General features: G+C 39.0%; 1 protein-coding gene across 3 annotated transcripts; it reads right to left on the minus strand.

Annotated features, from left to right (window-relative positions):
* Positions 1 to 405: 405 nt before the first annotated feature.
* Positions 406 to 17931, minus strand: LOC133553277 (mitochondrial basic amino acids transporter-like). 3 transcript variants are annotated; one of them, XM_061901301.1, is made up of 5 exons: positions 17562 to 17931; positions 16564 to 16629; positions 7333 to 7376; positions 7016 to 7099; positions 406 to 5690 (listed from the first exon to the last, which is right to left on the minus strand). In XM_061901301.1, the coding sequence occupies exons 1-5, from the start codon at positions 17587 to 17589 to the stop codon at positions 4950 to 4952; spliced, it is 963 nt and encodes a 320-aa protein (XP_061757285.1). In that variant the 5' UTR covers positions 17590 to 17931; the 3' UTR covers positions 406 to 4949. The 3 variants fall into 3 exon arrangements, with proteins under 3 accessions (XP_061757285.1, XP_061757286.1, XP_061757287.1); XM_061901302.1 differs by lacking the exon at positions 16564 to 16629 and having other exon boundaries at positions 17562 to 17928; XM_061901303.1 differs by lacking the exons at positions 16564 to 16629; positions 17562 to 17931 and adding an exon at positions 7446 to 7564.
* Positions 17932 to 18276: the final 345 nt, after the last annotated feature.

The raw sequence follows: 18276 nt of genomic DNA on the forward strand, positions 1-18276 counted from the left end.
ATTCTCTGCTGTATCATCCATGTATCCATTTTCGTATAAACTCAACTCGTCGTGTTTGGAGGAAGAAGAATACTGAGTTGCATCCCAAGAACACCACACCTACTGTGAAGCATGGGGGTGGAAACATCATGCTTTGGGGCTGTTTTTCTGCTAAGGGGACAGGACGATTGATCCGTGTTAAGGAAATAATTAATGGGGCCATGTATCATGAGATTTTGAGCCAAAACCTCCTTCCATCAGTGAGAGCTTTGAATGGTTGACCAAATACTTATTTTCCACCATAATTTACAAATACATTCTTTAAAATTCCTGCAATGTGAATTCCTGGATTTTTTTTCACATTCTGTCTCTCACAGTTGAAGTGTACCTATGATGAAAATTACAGACCTTTGTCATCATTTTAAGTGGGAGAACTTGCACAATCGGTGGCTGACTAAATACTTTTTTGCCCCACTGTATAGAGGCACGCCCATATAAGAAAGTTAAAAAAAAAAAGTCATCCATCCATCCATCCATTTTCTACCGCTTATTCCCTTTTGGGGTCGCGGGGGGCGCTGTGTCAGACCCGTCCAAACTGCTTGCAAATGCCATCCATCCATTTTCTACCGCTTGTGCCGTTCGGGGTCGCTGGAGCCTATGCCATCCATCCATTTTCTACCGCTTGTGCCGTTCGGGGTCGCTGGAGCCTATCTCAGCTGCTTTCGGGCGGAAGGCGGGTACACCCCGGACAAGTCGCCACCTCATCCCAGGGCCAACACAGACAACGTTCACACTCACATTCACACACTAGGGCCAATTGAGTGTTGCCAATCAACCTATCCCCAGGTGCATGTCTTGCATGTCTTTGCATGGCTTGCAAATACATAAACCGTATTATTTGACACTTTGACATCGTTTAACACAAGTATTTGATATTATAACATTTATAGGTCAAAGAAAGAAAACTTCCCTTTTCATAGTCTCACAATGTTAAAACTTTTTTCTTTTATTACGACTTTTGCTCGTATTTCAACTTCCTGCAGATAAAATAACTTTTGTCTTGTCAGTCTTGCTTTCATTATAGTTAGCCTGAAAATTGCTCCAAATATGTTGACATACAGTTACAACTTCTTTCTTGTAACATTACACTTTAGTCCTATTTACTTACATCCATCATCCATCCATCTTCTACCGCTTATTCCCTTCAGGGTAGCGGGGGGCACTGGACCAATTTAGTGTTGCCAATCAACCTATCCCAGGTGCATGTCTTTGGAGGTGGGAGAAAGCCGGAGTACCTGGAACCCCCGCAGTCACGGGGAGAACATGCAAACTCCACACAGAAAGATCCCGAGCGCAGGATCGAACCCAGGACCTTCGTATTGTGAGGCAGATGCACTAACCCCTCTTACACTGTGTTGCCTTGTTTACTTACAATTTTAAATAAGTTTTGCTTCTAAAATTATGACTTTGGTATACTTAAAATTTTACTTAAGACATCACACTGATTACTTGTATAATTGGGACTTTTTCCGCATAAGGTTTTTGGCTGCATTCACTGTACAACGATCTAATATATATTTTATTCTCGTACATTTACACTTTGGTCTTACCAACTATGTTTTTTTACTTCTTAAAATTATGATTCTGACTTTTTCCTAAAAATATTACAACTTCAGTACTTACTTCTCGTAATGAATTACTTTTTTAAATTGTTGTACTTGTCATATGTAGTTTTTTGGGGAGAAAATATTCTGCCACTAGATTCCTAATACTCACATTGTATAAATTCAAGAGTCTCATAGTCACAAAGCAAAACAATCAAAATTACATATACAGCATATTGCATTCAGCATGTTTTGGTTTTTAGTGCATGTCAAACGAACCACTATCTCAACAAAATAAGTTTTAATGCGCACCATTTCATGACAGCCTCATTCCGAAGTTGAGGTTTGACTAAAGCTCAGCATAAATGAGACCATTTTTCAGCGTAATTTAGTAATTTTAAAAAAATTCAAATGATTTAAAAAGACTTCATCCAGATTAGGTTCATAAAGTCTTTAATTAAAGCATAAATACAATACATTCATCAGATGTGAACAATCTTAACCTATGGACACAAGCACAACAACAAAATACGTAGGCTACGATCACACTTGTGGTTTTGTACTTGTCATGTGACTGAAGACTGTTCAGTGAAGAACGTAAAGTAAAAACTTTAGAAGTCAACTTGTTTAGCTGCCGGATACACAATCACCTCTTCTGACAAGTGGCAAACCAAAGTGACCATCACTGTGCAAACATTTCAATTATGTTTATCTCAATAATTGTGATAATAGTTTACAACTAATAAAACAATCAAATTCAGTACAGTTTCTGATAAAATATAAAAAATTGTCAAAAAGTTTATTAGATTATCGCAAACTATTTAAATCCATTTATCTAGTTGACTCATGGTGAAAAAAAGAAAATACTTCCTGAGTCTTTCTTTAGTTGTTGTATTTGTCTTATTTGAACTTCTGACATCAAAACATTTCTGCAAAATATTCACATTTTTTGAGATGCGCCAGTACGAATGGCTTGCAAACGAACATATGTTATTGCGAATCGGCTATCCTCCGTCACTCAAAAAAAGCCATTTGTTGACATGAAAAATTACAACTTTAGAGCCAGCCCACTACGAATACGCTTGTGTGTTTGCCAATTTTTCAGTCTGTGCGAGTACGCAATCAAACATGACATCACATGCAACAATGCTATCGAAATATGTCACCATTTGTCGTTCACCTGCATCGGGTCCCAATAGTACCAACAGAATTAGGCCGGTACCCATAAAAGTACCAAATCTGTTACTTCGCCCTACTTATTACAACACATACCATATTTTCCGGACTATAGCCACTACCTTTTCCCAATGCTTTGAACCCTGTAGCCTAAAAAACGGTGTGGCTAATTTATGGAATTTTCTTTGCTAACGACCATAATGTTTTGTATTAAAAATTAGTTTTCATATTACAGACAGAGACACTGAAAAGGAGTGTCATTTGGGTGTGCTATTGTGCTTGTTTTGGACAAGTTTGCTCACTGCAGGTGCTGCAGGTTGACAATATTCTTCCTGTTTCATGCTGGTAGTATATTCATCCATAGCGTTTCTGCTCGAAAGGATTCTTCATTCCTCACTCTCGTTTGTACGTTTTACAGTATAACTAAAACAATTCAAACTTACAAAACTGTCTCATGTGTGATGTCTGTAGGAGTGTTTTCATGCAAATTTGTACATGCTATCCTAATGTAATCAAGCTAGCTTCGGGAGAATAAGCAAATGTGCTAACATGTTTGCAAGTGTCTGTATTAGTATTATTAACCTACAATGGCATTCTTTTTTTAATTATTTCAGTTTCACAAATTCCTCAATACATTCACCAAAATGTCACCATGGACTTATTGAGTCTGTTTAGCTGATTGGAGAGTGAACTTCTACAGCGTATGGGTCCATGACGATGACTCCTGTTTTGTTTGATCAGCCGTTTTACTGCCATGTGACAGGCTCCGTTTGGTACCTACCAATTCAGGTGTGTAAATCAGCATTTACAAAATCTTTCGCACCGGTATGTATATATGCAGCTTAAAATTCGGTGCAGATAATACATGTAAAAGTATTTTTTTCTTCTAAAATTTGGTGGGTGCAGTTTGGTGCGCTCTAAAGCCCGGAAAATAAAATTATTACATTCCAAACCAAAATGCAGTCTGCTGGATTAAATAATTATTTTCATTTTATAATATTTTTAGCTGAGTAGAATTCACCAAAAGCTTGTAAAATATACTTTAAAAAGAATGCATTGGTAACCGCAGAGGCACTCATGCACACTGAGGGAGTGACACAATATTTCCAACGCATTTTCACAATTATTAACACTTTAAAAATCTGTGTATACCAATTTTTAACACTTTAAAAATCTGTGTATCAGTCACATTTTATCTCAAGTGATCCGCACCATGCCAGAGTTTACTTACAAGCAGATCGAAAGCCATCTCTCAAAAAGTCCTGGTCTGCTAGGTTGAGGTTAGATAATAGCCTTCACACTTGGTCCAACAAATTGTACTTGCATAGCAAACGCACCACAGGTCCTTTCAATCAAACCAAACATGACACATGTGAATGCACTCATTGGAACTGATGGTTTGAATACAAATGCCAAACAAAGTTACCTACTGCACGTTCCACATCACTAATGCCTGAAATAATTGGTACTGAATACTGCTATAAATGACAGTGTTGACGCCTAACTAGAGAGCGAAGGTCTTTAGTTACGCTTCAGCTTTTTGAAAATCTAGGGTTACCTTACACTAGGTGACTCTCACCGTACCTGGTCGCACTTCTACCCAAGCTGAACCTCACCACAGTTCCTTTTAACCAAAACAAACATGACATATGCCTTAACCCCTCAGCAATACAGCAGTATTGTTCACACCTAATTTCACGCTAATTTACAGGATACAAAAAATAAGTTTGAGGCTAAAATTGTCAATCAAATACTTCATGATACAGTTAGTTTGATATGCATGATTCAAAAGTTTTGATATATTTGATAAGTATGTTCAATTCATACGTTTACTCGCCGCTCTTCAGCAAGGTGCTCTGTTCTTACACACTGCGTCAAATACGGTAAGGCAGGTAAAAAGTTGGTTCACACAAAAAAATATGTATGACAATTCTATATACTGTATGTACACGAAAATAAGTGCAGTATATTGTAGGACATATGCAACGTAGGTATGAGCTGCACTGGAAGCTTCCAGGAAGTGAATGTCTTGCTGCACCTGACAGGTAAATTATTGCTTTGAAATATAAACGTCTTGGTTCAAAAGCAGCCATTGTTGCTTTATAATAAAGTGTTTTGACTTCCTACCTCGCTGCGATAAAGTGCCGTGTAGTGGAAGGCGCGGCAGGCGACATTACCCCCCCCTGTCCGTTACAGACTGGAGCGCTGGGTCTGAGGCGCCTCGCAGTCCTCGGGCGCCGACTGAGGGCCGCGCGCGTACATGAGGACGAGTGTGACAGTGGCGAAAGTGGCGGCATTGACGGGAAAGGCCCGCAGCAGCGTGGAGGTAAGCCCCCGCGTAAACACCATGTAGCCCTCCATGCGCACGCTCTGTCGCACGCAGTCCGCAATGCTACTGTACCGGTTGACACCGCCCACGCCGTCCGCCTGGAGACGCGACTTGATAACGTCCACAGGATAGGTGGAGAGCCATGAAGCGATGCCCGCCATGCCGCCGGCAAACAGCAACTTGGGGATCATGTAGCGGTCCTCGGGTTCACATCCCAGGTAGCGCGTCAACACGTCGTATGCCAGGAAGTAGAAGCCAAAGGCGGGCGTCTCGCGGATGAACGTAGTCACCATGCCCCTGTTGATTCCCCACAAGCCCTCTCGCTTGTAGATGCGAGCCAAGCAGTCCAGAGAGTTCTTGTATGTCTTTTTGGATGACTTCATCTCGCCCGTGCCTTGCATCTGCATGCGCGTCTTAGCCAACTCCATGGGGCAGCAGATGATGCACTGGATGGCGCCTGCAGCTGCACCCGCCATAAATTGGTTGGCGGGTGTGTCCTGGCCCAATAGACGCATGACATTCCCCTGGACGCCGAACACGATGGCGTTGATGAAGGTGAGACCCATCATTGGTGAGCCGATGCCTTTGTATAAACCAAACATCTGCAAAGAGTCGCATCACGCACATGGAATATCAAAACGAATAAATAGTGGCAAACCTCAATTTGCACAATTCCAACTAAAACTAAGAGAAAAATACAACTTTAAAAGTTGTACAGAGCTTGAATGTTCAAATTTCCACACATGAATGTCCAAATGATTTATTGCTTTATGACGTTTTTGTTGCTTTTCACCCATTGCTCATCAGAAGATTTTTTTAAACATATTTTTTAGACATATTCAAGTATTTACGGCATAAACTTTGCATTATTAAAGGCCTACTGAAACCCACTACTACCGACCACGCAGTCTGATAGTTTATATATCAATGAAGAAATATTAACACTGCAACACATGCCAATACGGCCTTTTTAGTTTACTAAATTGCAATTTTAAATTTCCCGCGAAGTTTCGTGTTGAAAACGACGCGGTTTGATGACGCGTATGATGACGTGTGCGTTTGACGTCTCGGGTTGTAGCGGACATTATTTTCCAGCCCGATCCAAGCTATAAGTAGTCTACTTTAATCGCATAATTACACAGTATTCTGGACATCTGTGTTGCTGAATCTTTTGCAATTTGTTCAATTAATAATGGAGAAATCAAAGTACAAAGATGGAGGTGGGAAGCCTTTAGCCACACAAAAGCATTTCAATTATGTTTATCTCAAAAATTGTGATAATAGTTTACAACTGATAAAACGGAGCCTGCGTCCTGCTGCAGCTGCGTGACTTCCCTGATCACCTGTGGGATGTTCCAAATAAGTGTTTGATGAGCAGTTCTCAACTTCTGTTGTTTTTGCCACTTGTGCCAGCTTTTTTGAAACATGTTGCTGGCATCAAATTCCAAATGAGCTAATATTTGCACATAATTACAAAGTTTACCAGTTCGAACGTTAAGTATATTTTCTTTGCAGTGTATTTCAATTAAAATATAAGTTAGAAAGGATTTGCAAATTGTTGCTCCCACTCTCTGGAACTCTCTCCCCAAACCCATCTGTGACTGCTCAGACCTTCTTACCTTCAAAAGCCTTCTCAAAACACACCTCTTCAGATCTGCTTTTAGCCTGTGATTAGTGTTCTGTGACTTTTAATGTCCCCTCTTGTAATGTCCAGTGTTATTATGTGTTTTACTATGTACTGCTTTTATATTTCCTGTATTATGTATTATTACTTTGAACTGTTTCATATCTTAACTTTTTATCCTGTACACTGAAAAGCGCTCTACCAAATAAAATGTATTATTATTATTATTTTTATCATTGTATTCTGTTATTTACGATTTACACATACCGTGCCAACTTCACTGGTTTTGAGTTTTGTACATACCGACTCCTGGTGTATGATAGACTGGAAGCAGTGAAAGGTTCCGCGGTAGAGAGGCTTGTTGACATTCTGGACTTGCAGTCTGACCTGAAAGGACACGCACATACATACTTGTTTTATATTTATAACATTCCAATTAAACTATGCTACTTTATTTATATTCCATTTAAATGATTATGAACATACTATCTTTTTCGTTGAGCTAAATATGGGACCTTGGGTGCTAAATTTGGTGCCATCTCATGTGTCTGATGTGAGCGTATGTGTGGTATAACAAAAAACTTCTTTGAATCCCATACACACACTTCAAATCTTCCTACCTTTACAGTGTCAAAAGGGTGACCAACTAAGACTCCAGCAGCACCTGAAAGCAAGGGCAAAAGATTGTTAAAGAAGAACATAGCCAATTCTAGATCGTATTTTGTAAACATACAAAGTGCCTGTCAAGAAAGCAAGGTATGAAGCTGACATTTTTGAGTTGTTGACAGCATTGTTATCAACACGAGGGCTGCTATTAGCATCTCCACAATAGCACCTTGACACTGGTTAGAAATATGGCAAGGAGTGGTGGGGGTGGGGCACGACGTGCTCATATTTATAAATACTATAAGGAGGCACTGAAGGACAAAGTCAGGACAAAAGTCACATGAGGGCTACTAAATAAGAGCTATGCCACAAAAGGCAACTTTAATAAAAAAAATAACAATGCCCAATTTTGAATTAGTATGGCTCTTCTAGCATTAAATAATGAAATCAAATAAGAATGTTTTACAGGTTGTACACAACCACCATATATCGTGTTAGGTAACCTTGGTTGTTTTTGCACTATCAAAGGTCGGCTCAAAAAAGTTAAAATTCCACCTGTAAAAATTTCAAAAATTGGTCTCCTCATTTCCCAAATGTTTACTGAGTGTTGTTAAAAGGAAAAGCGATGTAACACAGAGGTAAAAATGCCCCTGTGCCAACATTTTTGCAATGTGTTGCTGCAATTAAATTCTAAGTTAATGAATATTTGCAAAAAAAAAAATTGTTTCTCAGTTCTAACATTAAATATCTTGTCTTTGCAGTGTATTCAATTGAAAATAAGTTGAAAATGATTTGCAAATATTCATGTGCATGTATTCTGTTTTTATTAACATTTTAGACATGCCGACTTTACCGGTTTTACATACATTTAAGGCATATTACAAGGTTAAAAGTATCAATAATAGGCATTTTTTTGTACTTGACGGCGTGGGAGAGTGGCCGTGCGCAACCCAAGGGTCCCTGGTTCAAATCCCACCTAGTACCAACCTCGTCACGTCCGTTGTGTACTGAGCAAAACACTTCACCCTTGCTCCTGATGGGTGCTGGTTGGCGCCTTGCATGGCAGCTCCCTCCATCAGTGTGTGAATGTGTGTGTGAATGGGTAAATGTGGAAGTAGTGTCAAAGCGCTTTGAGTACCTTGAAGGTAGAAAAGCGCTATACAAGTACAACCCATTTATTTAATTTATTTACTTTATTTGCATGTTTCTTGGCAATAGCAGAGCTCTATTGTACAAAAACGACTCAAATGACAGTTTTGATCATCAGAATACACAAAATGTGATGCACCCCTAAATGTGTGTCTTACAACATCTACATAAAAATATTTTGAAATAAATTTAAGCTATAAAAAAACAAATTTCCCTTTTTAAAACATTTTTATCATAAATTATTAAATAATTATTTAATCGTTTAATCTTATTAGCTTTTTTTAATTTATTAGCAGTATGGGTGTAACAATTTGTTTTAACAACGATTCCATACGATATTTGAGGTTACTGATACGTTTCACCGACGATATTTTTTAGAACGATGCGAATCGAAACGATACAGTGAGTTAAAATCAATTCAGTAACTGTTTAGCAAAAAAAATCAAGCAGTGTTACTGTGAAAACAAATAGTGGACACTGCAGCTGAAGTTTCCAATATTTGTGTTATTTCTTGTAAGGGAACCATGTATGAATTAGTTGTGGACACAAACAAGTAAGTAAACAACAGTTAATGGACAATGCATTGACATCTTATTTGAATAAAGTGCAACCAACATTTAAGGTTGAAATAAGAAGAGGAAACATTTTCTACTCACATTTTCAACATTCGAGCAATACTCAATAAAAGTACAGTAATCAACATTTTAACAGTAGTTTTACCTGCTAAATAAATTTCCCGAAGCCCGCCATACTGTATCTGTTCTCCGCCCTCGTGTTGCCAATGAAAGACAGCATCACAGGTGTGCGAAAACATGTATGCTTCCTCATCCTGTTGATGTTGTTGGTCCCTCACTTCTTAACTTCCTTCTTGAGCCATCTCTTCTATAATATTTGTTTCTCATAAAAAGGAATTCTTCTTGTGTTCCAAGAGTCAGTGCGTCGCGGAGCTTGCACCTCTTTCACTTCAATTGTGTAGGCTGCGTCTTCTGTGGTTTAAAGTTGTGTTGCGGCTCTATTATTGTGTTGTGTCATTTGTATTTATTGTGGCTTTTGCAATCGCGCTGTAGCTGAAAGTTATGATATTGCAATGCCTGGCAGTGGAGAGGGAGAGACAGCCGTACGTACACTCTGTCTCACGCACTTTGTAACAAGCGGTAACAAACTCAGGGAGTTAAAACACATATATACGCAAGAGCTGCTGATCGCCAGAACATTAAACGCTGAATACACAGACCCAAACTCTCGAGAGACTCAAGTTTTTTCAGTACTCTGCCACACACATCACACACAAAAGCACCATCTCTTAAAGGCATACAGAAAACACATGCCACAGAGAATACATTATTGTCTTGGGACATTTGCATCTGTTATGACCTTTCTCAACCATCGTAGTTATCTGCCATTTTTGTATTGAAGGCGTCACAGATAGGAAAATAGACTTAACGATTAAAATATTTGTTTTCCCAAAAGTGCTAAACTTAATATAGAGTCTGCAGTTCTTAAACCCAATATTTTCCTTTTACTAGTATTGATAAATTACATCGATTCCTTTTTATATTATCTACGGTGGATACCTATCTCTTAAAAGGCAAACTTGCTGAGCACAGATCGATATACTTGACATTTAGGAATACAAATAATAATGTTGAAGTATTGATCAATCGTTACACACCTAATTGGCAAGCAAATCACATTTATTTATCTATAGATCAAAGGAGAGATTTTACCCACAGATTTTTGTTTATATCGTATACTTTTTAAATAAGATAAACAATTTGATATCAAATTATTTGACATAAAATCTAAATACAAATACATGTAAATAGATTCATTCAAACATCAATCCATCCATTTTTTTACCGCTTGTCCCAGCATAAATAAAAATAAATTAGACTGGGTCCATAGTAAAGCTGGGTGATACATTGAATATACTCGATATATCGCGGGTTTGTCCCTGTGCGATATAGAAAATGACTGTATCGTGATATTCGAGTATAGCTTCTCATGCAGTTGCTTTTAGCTGCGGGCATTAAGACTACAGGCTCCTCTCACTCTTTAGTGTTTCTCCTTCGCACAGAGGAATAAAACAAGCGCACCTTCTTACATACGTCACATACTTGTCACAATTGCAACGTCATACGCCCTCATGGAGCAGAGAAGTAGCGGAATGGGTCACATTAGCTGTGATGCTAGCGGAGTGGTGCGAGTGATAATACAAGAAAGACGGTGCAAATTTGGTAACAAATGGAGGAAGAAAAACAGCACGGGGTCCATCGTCTGTCGGTGGTTTGGTTTCAAGCGGGAATATGTTGAACAACCGTAATATGTAAAGTATGTGGCAAAAGCGTTGCTACAAAAAGTAGCATTTCTGCTAATTTGTAGCATCATTTGAAAAGTCACCCACTAGAGCAGTGGTTCTCAAATGGGGGTACGCGTAACCCTGGGGGTACTTGAAGGTATGCCAAGGGTTACGTGAGATTTTTTTAAATATTCTAAAAATAGCAAAAAACCTTTATAAATATATTTATTGAACAAAACTTAAACAAAATATGAATGTAAGTTCATAAATTGTGAAAAGAAATGCAACAATGCAATATTCAGTGTTGACAGCTAGATATTTTTTGGACCTGTTCCATAAATATTGATGTTAAAGATTTTTTTTTTGTAAAGAAATGTTTAGAATTAGGGGCAGCACGGTGGAGGAAGGGTTAGTGTGTCTGCCTCACAGTACGAAGGTCCTGAATAGTCCTGGGTTCAATCCCGGGCTCGCGGGTGAAGTTAGCATGTTCTCCCCGTGACTGCGTGGGTTCCCTCTGGGTACTCCGGCTTCCTCCCACCTCCAAAGACATGCACGTGGGGATAGGTTGATTGGCAACACTAAATTGGCCCTAGTGTGTGAATGTGAGTGTGAATGTTGTCTATCTGTGTTGGCCCTGCGATGAGGTGGAGACTTGTCCAGGGTGTACCTCGCCTTCTGCCCGATTGTAGCTGAGATAGGCACCAGCACACCCCGCGACCCAAAAAGGGAATAAGCGGTAGAAAATGGATGGATGGATGGATGGATGGATGTTTAGAATTTTGTTGATGAATACAGATGGATCTTTATTACAATCCCCAAAGAGGACACTTTAAGTTGATTACTTCTACATGTAGAAATCTTTATTTATAATTAAATCACTTGTTTATTTTTCAACAAGTTTTTAGTTATTTTTACATATTTTCTTCCAAATAGTTCAAGAAGGACCACTAAAAATTAGTAATATTTTGTACTGTTATACAATTTAATAAATCAGAAACTGATGACATAGTGCTTTTACTTCGTTATCTCTTTTTTTCAACCAAAAATGCTTTGCTCTGAGTAGGGGGTACTTAAATTAAAAAAAAAATGTTCACAGGGGGTACATCACTGAAAAAGGTTGAGAACCACTGCGCTAGATAATGAGGAGTGCTTGAAACTCCGCATGTCAACATCTCCGGCCGGTGACACACCTAACAAAATGCCGAAGCAACCTGCACATAAACACCATTTCCAAATCAACACTGTATGAAAAAATAGACAAAAAAGAAGGAGATAACGTCCGCAGTAACCTACCACATAGTGAAGGACATACACTATTTGATTTCCTATTATGCAGCTATTTTTTATTTGACAGTTATTGAAATATCTTGTGTGACATCATGCACAAAAGTGCACTTTATTTGTTTTAAACAATTGGAGTGGAGTTCAGTATAAAAAGTGTACTCTAATTTAGTGGGGGTTTTTTATATGTCATCTTCGTGACATCATGCACAAAAGTGCACTAATAGCTTATTTTAAAATGTCTGACAATCTTGCACTTTCTGTTTTGGAAATGACATTGATATTTGTGCCACTGCTTAATAACTGTTTAATAAATACAGTTTTGGTAAATTGACTTAGTTGTGATTTCCCTCTCTGCATTAAAGTTTAAAATTAGCACAGTATGAACAAGAATGTTTTAATGTAGACACATAGAATCTTCATTTTGGTGTGATTATAATCATCAAGTGTTAATTCAAGGCTACGGCAAAAATATCGAGATATATATCGTGTATCGTGACATGGCCTAAAAATATCGAAATATTAATAAAAGGCCATATCACCCAGCCCTAGTCCACAGTGCCTCTGTTGGCTGCAATCAAGTAGTGCAGTGGTTCTCAAATGGGGGTACGCGTACCCCTGGGGGTACTTGAAGGTATGCCAAAGGGTACGTGAGATTAAAAAAAAAAAAAAATTCAAAAATCCTTTATATATTTATTGAATAATACTTCAACAAAATATGAATGTAAGTTCATAAACTGTGAAAAGAAATGCAACAATGCAATATTCAGTGTTGACAGCTAGATTTTTTGTGGACATGTTCCATAAATATTGATGTTAAAGATTTTTTTTTTTGTGAAGAAATGTTTGGAATTAAGTTAATGAATCCAGATGGATCTCTATTACAATCCCCAAAGAGGAAACTTTAAGTTGATGATTACTTTTTTCTGTAGGAATCTTTATTTATAATTGAATCACTTGTTTATTTTTCAACAAGTTTTTAGTTAATTTTATATATTTTTTTCCAAATAGTTCAAGAAAGACCACTACAAATGAGCAATATTTTGCACTGTTATACTATTTAATAAATCAGCAACTGATGACAAAGTGCTGTATTTTACTTCTTTATCTCTTTTTTTCAACCAAAAATGCTTTGCTCTGATTAGGGGGTACTTGAATTTAAAAAATGTTCACGGGGGGTACATCACTGAAAAAAGGTTGAGAATCACTGAAGTAGTGCACACATAATGTTTTGAGCACAAAACAAAGAAAAATAGTAATAAAAGTACTATTCTGGCATTTCCTGAGTGATATAATAAAAAAGGATCTGATTTGCTAAATTATTGGTAAACTTCTTAAAAATACAAACCTAATGAAACAAATAGTCAAAGATGGTATGATAAATAGAAGTTTAGTGTGACAAAAAGCAGACAAGGTTGTTCTTAGGGTTTTAAGGGTTGTAAACAAACTACAGAAAGCTAATCCGACATAAGAACCTGCTTTCGTCATCACGTGACCCGTTTGTAAAGAGAAGCTATCAGCTGAGAGCGCCAGGAAAAGAGCAAAAGCATGTGTGTATTTGACACAATGACGGCAGCCATTGACCTCAACCCCACAGTGCGTCATGGACACGCACGCACGCACGCACACACATACACGCACAAACACACATACAGTGAAAAACAAGCAAATGAAGGACACAGCAGGTGAAACAAGCACATGACCATAACTGCAGTAATGCCTGGGGTGTTTACATGTGTGTATGCACAAGTTGTAAAGGGGGAGTAATTGATGATATAAAGGAACTACGTTCGACAAATTTCAAAATGTGGTGGCTATGTAAAAAAAAGTCAGAATATTAACAGTGAAAAGTTAACATTTTGCAGAAAGAGTCAAAACTTTTGAGCAAAAGTAGTAATTTACAATTCCTCATTTTAGTTTATCGTAAGATTATGACTTCATCATTATGAAATTCCGACATCATTACCAAATTACGTCAATGGCTTCAATCTTATAGCGGTGAACCCGTAATGTCGTCCTACATCGTCAGAACACAAGGACAATAATACCACATACGTTTTGTCTGCACCGTTGAACGTACGTCCAAACATTAGTCAACTAGTCACATTAGGTACAGAAATATCCAGAAACAAATACCGTCCATCATACAGGTAATACTTCCAAGAACATGAATGCTCTCTTTACTTGAACTAAACTCTTGAAATAAAAAAAATATTTGCAAGATATTCAAATTCATTGATATGCACTTGGGTACGGCTTTTGTATCGTATCTCATTTTGTTTACTCGCTTGATGCAGACTCAATGGAATTTTCCCTTCGGTGATACAGGACTACAGAAGGCCCTTCAGGCCCTGTCGGTTTCAACATAACAAGAGAAACATTAGTATACCGCAGGGATTATGGCTGCAATGATTAATTGATTAAATTACATGATACTTTTCTGTTGATTCAATTAATCGCTTTAATGTAATTTGTAACAATTGATAAAAACCCAGGGCAGCACAATGGAAGAGAGGTTAGCGCTCCTTCCTCACAGCAAGAAGGTCCTGGTTTCGATTCCCAGGTTCGATGTCTTTGCATGTGGAGTTTGCATGTTCTCCCCGTGACCATTCGGGCTCCATCTGGTGATTCCGGTTACTTCCCACCTCCAAAGACGTGCACCTGGGATTAGGCTGACTGGCAACAATAAATGGTCCCTGGTGTGTGAATGTGAGTGTGAAATTTGTCCGTCTATCTGTGTTGACCCTGCGATGAGATGGCGACTTATCCAGGGTGTACCCCACCTTCCGCCTGACGGCACCTGGGATAGGCTCCAGGCCCCCGCGACCACAAGAGTGAAAAGCGGTACAGAGTGGATGGATGGATAAAAACTCAGACTGCATGCAGTACTCGGAACTTTAAATACACGAGCATTGTTTTTCAGCCTGACCGCTGCATGTGATGGTGTGCGTGTGTAGTGGCAAACAGTGGCAATTTCTTATTTTTATTTATATTTGTACACATGCGCACTTGTTAAAAGTGCAATTTCAATGCAGTGCATTTATAGGGGGGAAAAAAAGGTTATGACATTTTTACTTTCCTTTATCCCACCCATCCATTTTCTACTGCTTGTCCCTTTCGGGTCGCGGAGGGTGCTGGAGACTTTTTTCAGCTACATTCGGGCGGAAGGCGGTGTACACCTTGGACAAGTCACAGGGCCAACACAAATAGACAACACTCACACTAACGTTCACACACTAGGGCAGTGGTTCTTAACCTTGTTGTAGGTACTGAACCCCACCAGTTTCATATGCGCATTCACCGAACCCTTCTTTAGTGAAAAATAAAATGTTTTTCTTTCAAATTCAAGACAAAGTTATATGTTTTTGGTAACACTTTAGTATGGGGAACATATTCTAAGTAACAAAGACTTAATTTAGAGTTATTTGGTTAGGGTTAGAGGGTTAGGGTTATAATAAGGTCATGCCGAATAAGGAATTAATAAGTACTTAAGAATGACTAGTTAAGAGCAAATATGTTACAAATTTGCATGTTAATAAGCAACTAATAAATGGTGAAAATGTTCCCCATACGTTACGTGTTACGATGTTTTTTTACTGGTGCACAAAATGAACCGTGCATGAACATCACCTTGTTCAAAGAACAAAAAACCAACACAGTGTATCACAACAAATGACACACCTGCAAATCAGTGTGACTTCTGCTGTTGCCGTATCCGCAATACGCCGATAGGGAGAACTTTTTATTTACTCGATGAGTCAGGTGTGTCTTGACCTCCACCGAACCCCTGAGCCCGACTCACCGAACCCCTAGGGTTCGATCGAACCCAGGTTAAGAACCACTGCACTAGGGCCAATTTAGTGTTGCCAATCAACCTATCTCCAGGTGCATGTCATTCTTTTTTTTTTTAATATGCATTAAGGCAGTGTGTTTTATCCGTTTTTTGTGTTTATTTATTTTTGTTTCTCTATGATAATGATAACCGTGATCATTTTGGTCACAATGACTGTTATAAATGTTTAAAGGCCTACTGAAATGAGATTTTTTTATTCAAACGGGGATAGCAGGTCCATTCTATGTGTCATACTTGATCATTTCGCGATATTGCCATATTTTTGCTGAAAGGATTTAGTAGAGAACATCCACGATAAAGTTTGCAACTTTCGGTAATAAGAGAAATGCCCTGCCTCTACCAGAAGTCGCAGACGATGACGTCAGACGTGTGGAGGCTCCTCACATATTCACATTATTTTTAATGGGAGCCTCCAACAAAAAGTGCTATTCGGACCGAGAAAACGACAACTTCCCCATTAATTTGAGCAAGGATGAAAGATTTGTGTTTGAGGATATTGATAGTGACGGACTAGAAAAAAAAAAAGATTAAAAAAAGTGTTACAAAAAAAAGCGATTGCATTGGGACGGATGTCGATGTTTTTAGAGACATTTACTAGGATAATTCTGGGAAATCCCTCATCGTTCTATTGTGTTGCTAGTGTTTTAGTGAGTTAAATAGTACCTGATAGTCGGAAGGGTGTCTCCACGGGTGTCTTGACGCGCAGTGTCTCAGGGTAGCCGACGGCAGCTATGGACGGCACAAGCTCAGCTTTTCTCCGGTAAGAACTGACTTTTTAATCACAATTTTCTCACTGAAACCTGCTGGTTGACATTTGGTAGGGATCCATGTTGGCTTGACCCCGCTCTGATCCATAGGAAAGTTTCACCTCCAGGAATTTTATAACAAGGAATCACCGTGTGTTTGTGTGGCTAAAGGCTAAAGCTTCCCAACTCCATCTTTCTACTGAGACTTCTCCAATATTAATTGAACAAATTGCAAAAGATTCAGCAACACAGATCTCCAAAATACTGTGTAATTATGCCGTTAAAGCAGACGACTTTTAGCTGTGTGTGTGTGCAGCGCTCATATTTCCTTAAAACCCGTGACGTCTTGAGTACACGTCATCATTACACAACGTTTTCAAGACGAAACTCCCGGGAAATTTCAAATTGTAATTTATTAAACTAAAAAGGCCGTTTTGACATGTTTTGCAATGTTAATATTTCATCATTGATATATAAACTATTAGACGGCGTGGTGGGTAGTAGTGGGTTTCAGTAGGCCTTTAATAGTTGGATCCCGAAATAAATTCTACGCATTCATCCTCATCAATAAAAATGCAATTGCATTTCTCAGTTTTGCTGCCAGTATTAAAATGTATGTGTTTGGATAAGATGCTACAGAACGACTCAGCAAAGATGCAGTCAGTGCGACAACTCTAAAATGACACCTTTCAGCGGTATTTTGAAAATACACTCGTAATCTGGAGGCAGCGTTGCATCACTTTAGTAAGAAACGGGCGGTCGGGTCGGTTGCAATAAAAGCCGGCCTTCTCTCTCTGCTTATCCAGGGTGACAACTATGCAGGTAAAGACAGTAGCATCCCACCTGCTAGCGTAGCCTCTAAAGGTGAGCTAGCAAGTGTAGTCATGCGGGGTGTGGGCAAAGGCAAATATTTACCTCCAATGCAGCCAGCAACGAAGTCCATCACTGAATCACCTGCTTGGAATAATTCAAGACAACGGAACACTTTCGTTTTCGCCTGCGTTTCTTCTCCACACTTTGACTTCCTTGTAACCTACCTAATCAACTAATTGACACGACGTTGGCAGGCGCGCACTAGCTAGCGTCTTTCTTCCCTCTGTACAAAACAAAAACACTTCCCCTTGCTAGCACTCGTGCTTTCACTTTTGTCTTGTTGTTGTGTATTTATTTATTGTAGCAAACACACCGCCGCTGTTGACCTCGATGTCCTCGCAGGAGTGTGTGCACTTCAAAGCGGTTGTCCAGAGTCAGTGACAGCCTGGCGTGACGTCAGGGGAAAGAACCGCCAGGGGGGCGGGGTGTAGTGGGATTTCTGACCAATCAGACGCAATGTAGATGCCAAACACCTCCCGTATCCACTCTTCTGGCCTGTGGTTGGCTACAGTTGGAAAAGGGCTCCAAGTGTTTGAACCGGCGTCAGGTAAGTTTGATGTTTTGCTTTGAATTGTGTTAAGCCCAAAATAATAATACTTATGATATTCACAACTGAGTGTCACGGGGTGTATTCACAAACCAAAACCCCTTTCTAAAGGAGTTATGTAACGCCTATATAGCTCTTCGGCAATCCTCGTTCGCAATCGGAAAAGTTCGACACGGGCAGCACTGCCTCTCTGCAGTGATCCGAATTATT

The sequence above is a fragment of the Nerophis ophidion genome, linkage group LG05, assembly GCF_033978795.1.
Source record: "Nerophis ophidion isolate RoL-2023_Sa linkage group LG05, RoL_Noph_v1.0, whole genome shotgun sequence".
In the NCBI taxonomy this organism is placed as follows: domain Eukaryota; kingdom Metazoa; phylum Chordata; class Actinopteri; order Syngnathiformes; family Syngnathidae; genus Nerophis; species Nerophis ophidion.

What these genes read in the sequence shown, in the direction of transcription:
- LOC133553277 (XM_061901301.1), bottom strand. Translation starts at nt 17,589, where the DNA reads ATGGACTTCGTTGCTGGCTGCATTGGAG. An exon ending in CGTTGCTGGCTGCATTGGAG is followed by an intron (nt 16,630 to 17,561) that starts GTAAATATTTGC and finishes TGCCGTCCATAG; the next exon opens with CTGCCGTCGGCTACCCTGAG. An exon ending in CTATCATACACCAGGAGTCG is followed by an intron (nt 5,691 to 7,015) that starts GTATGTACAAAA and finishes GACTCTTTGCAG; the next exon opens with ATGTTTGGTTTATACAAAGG.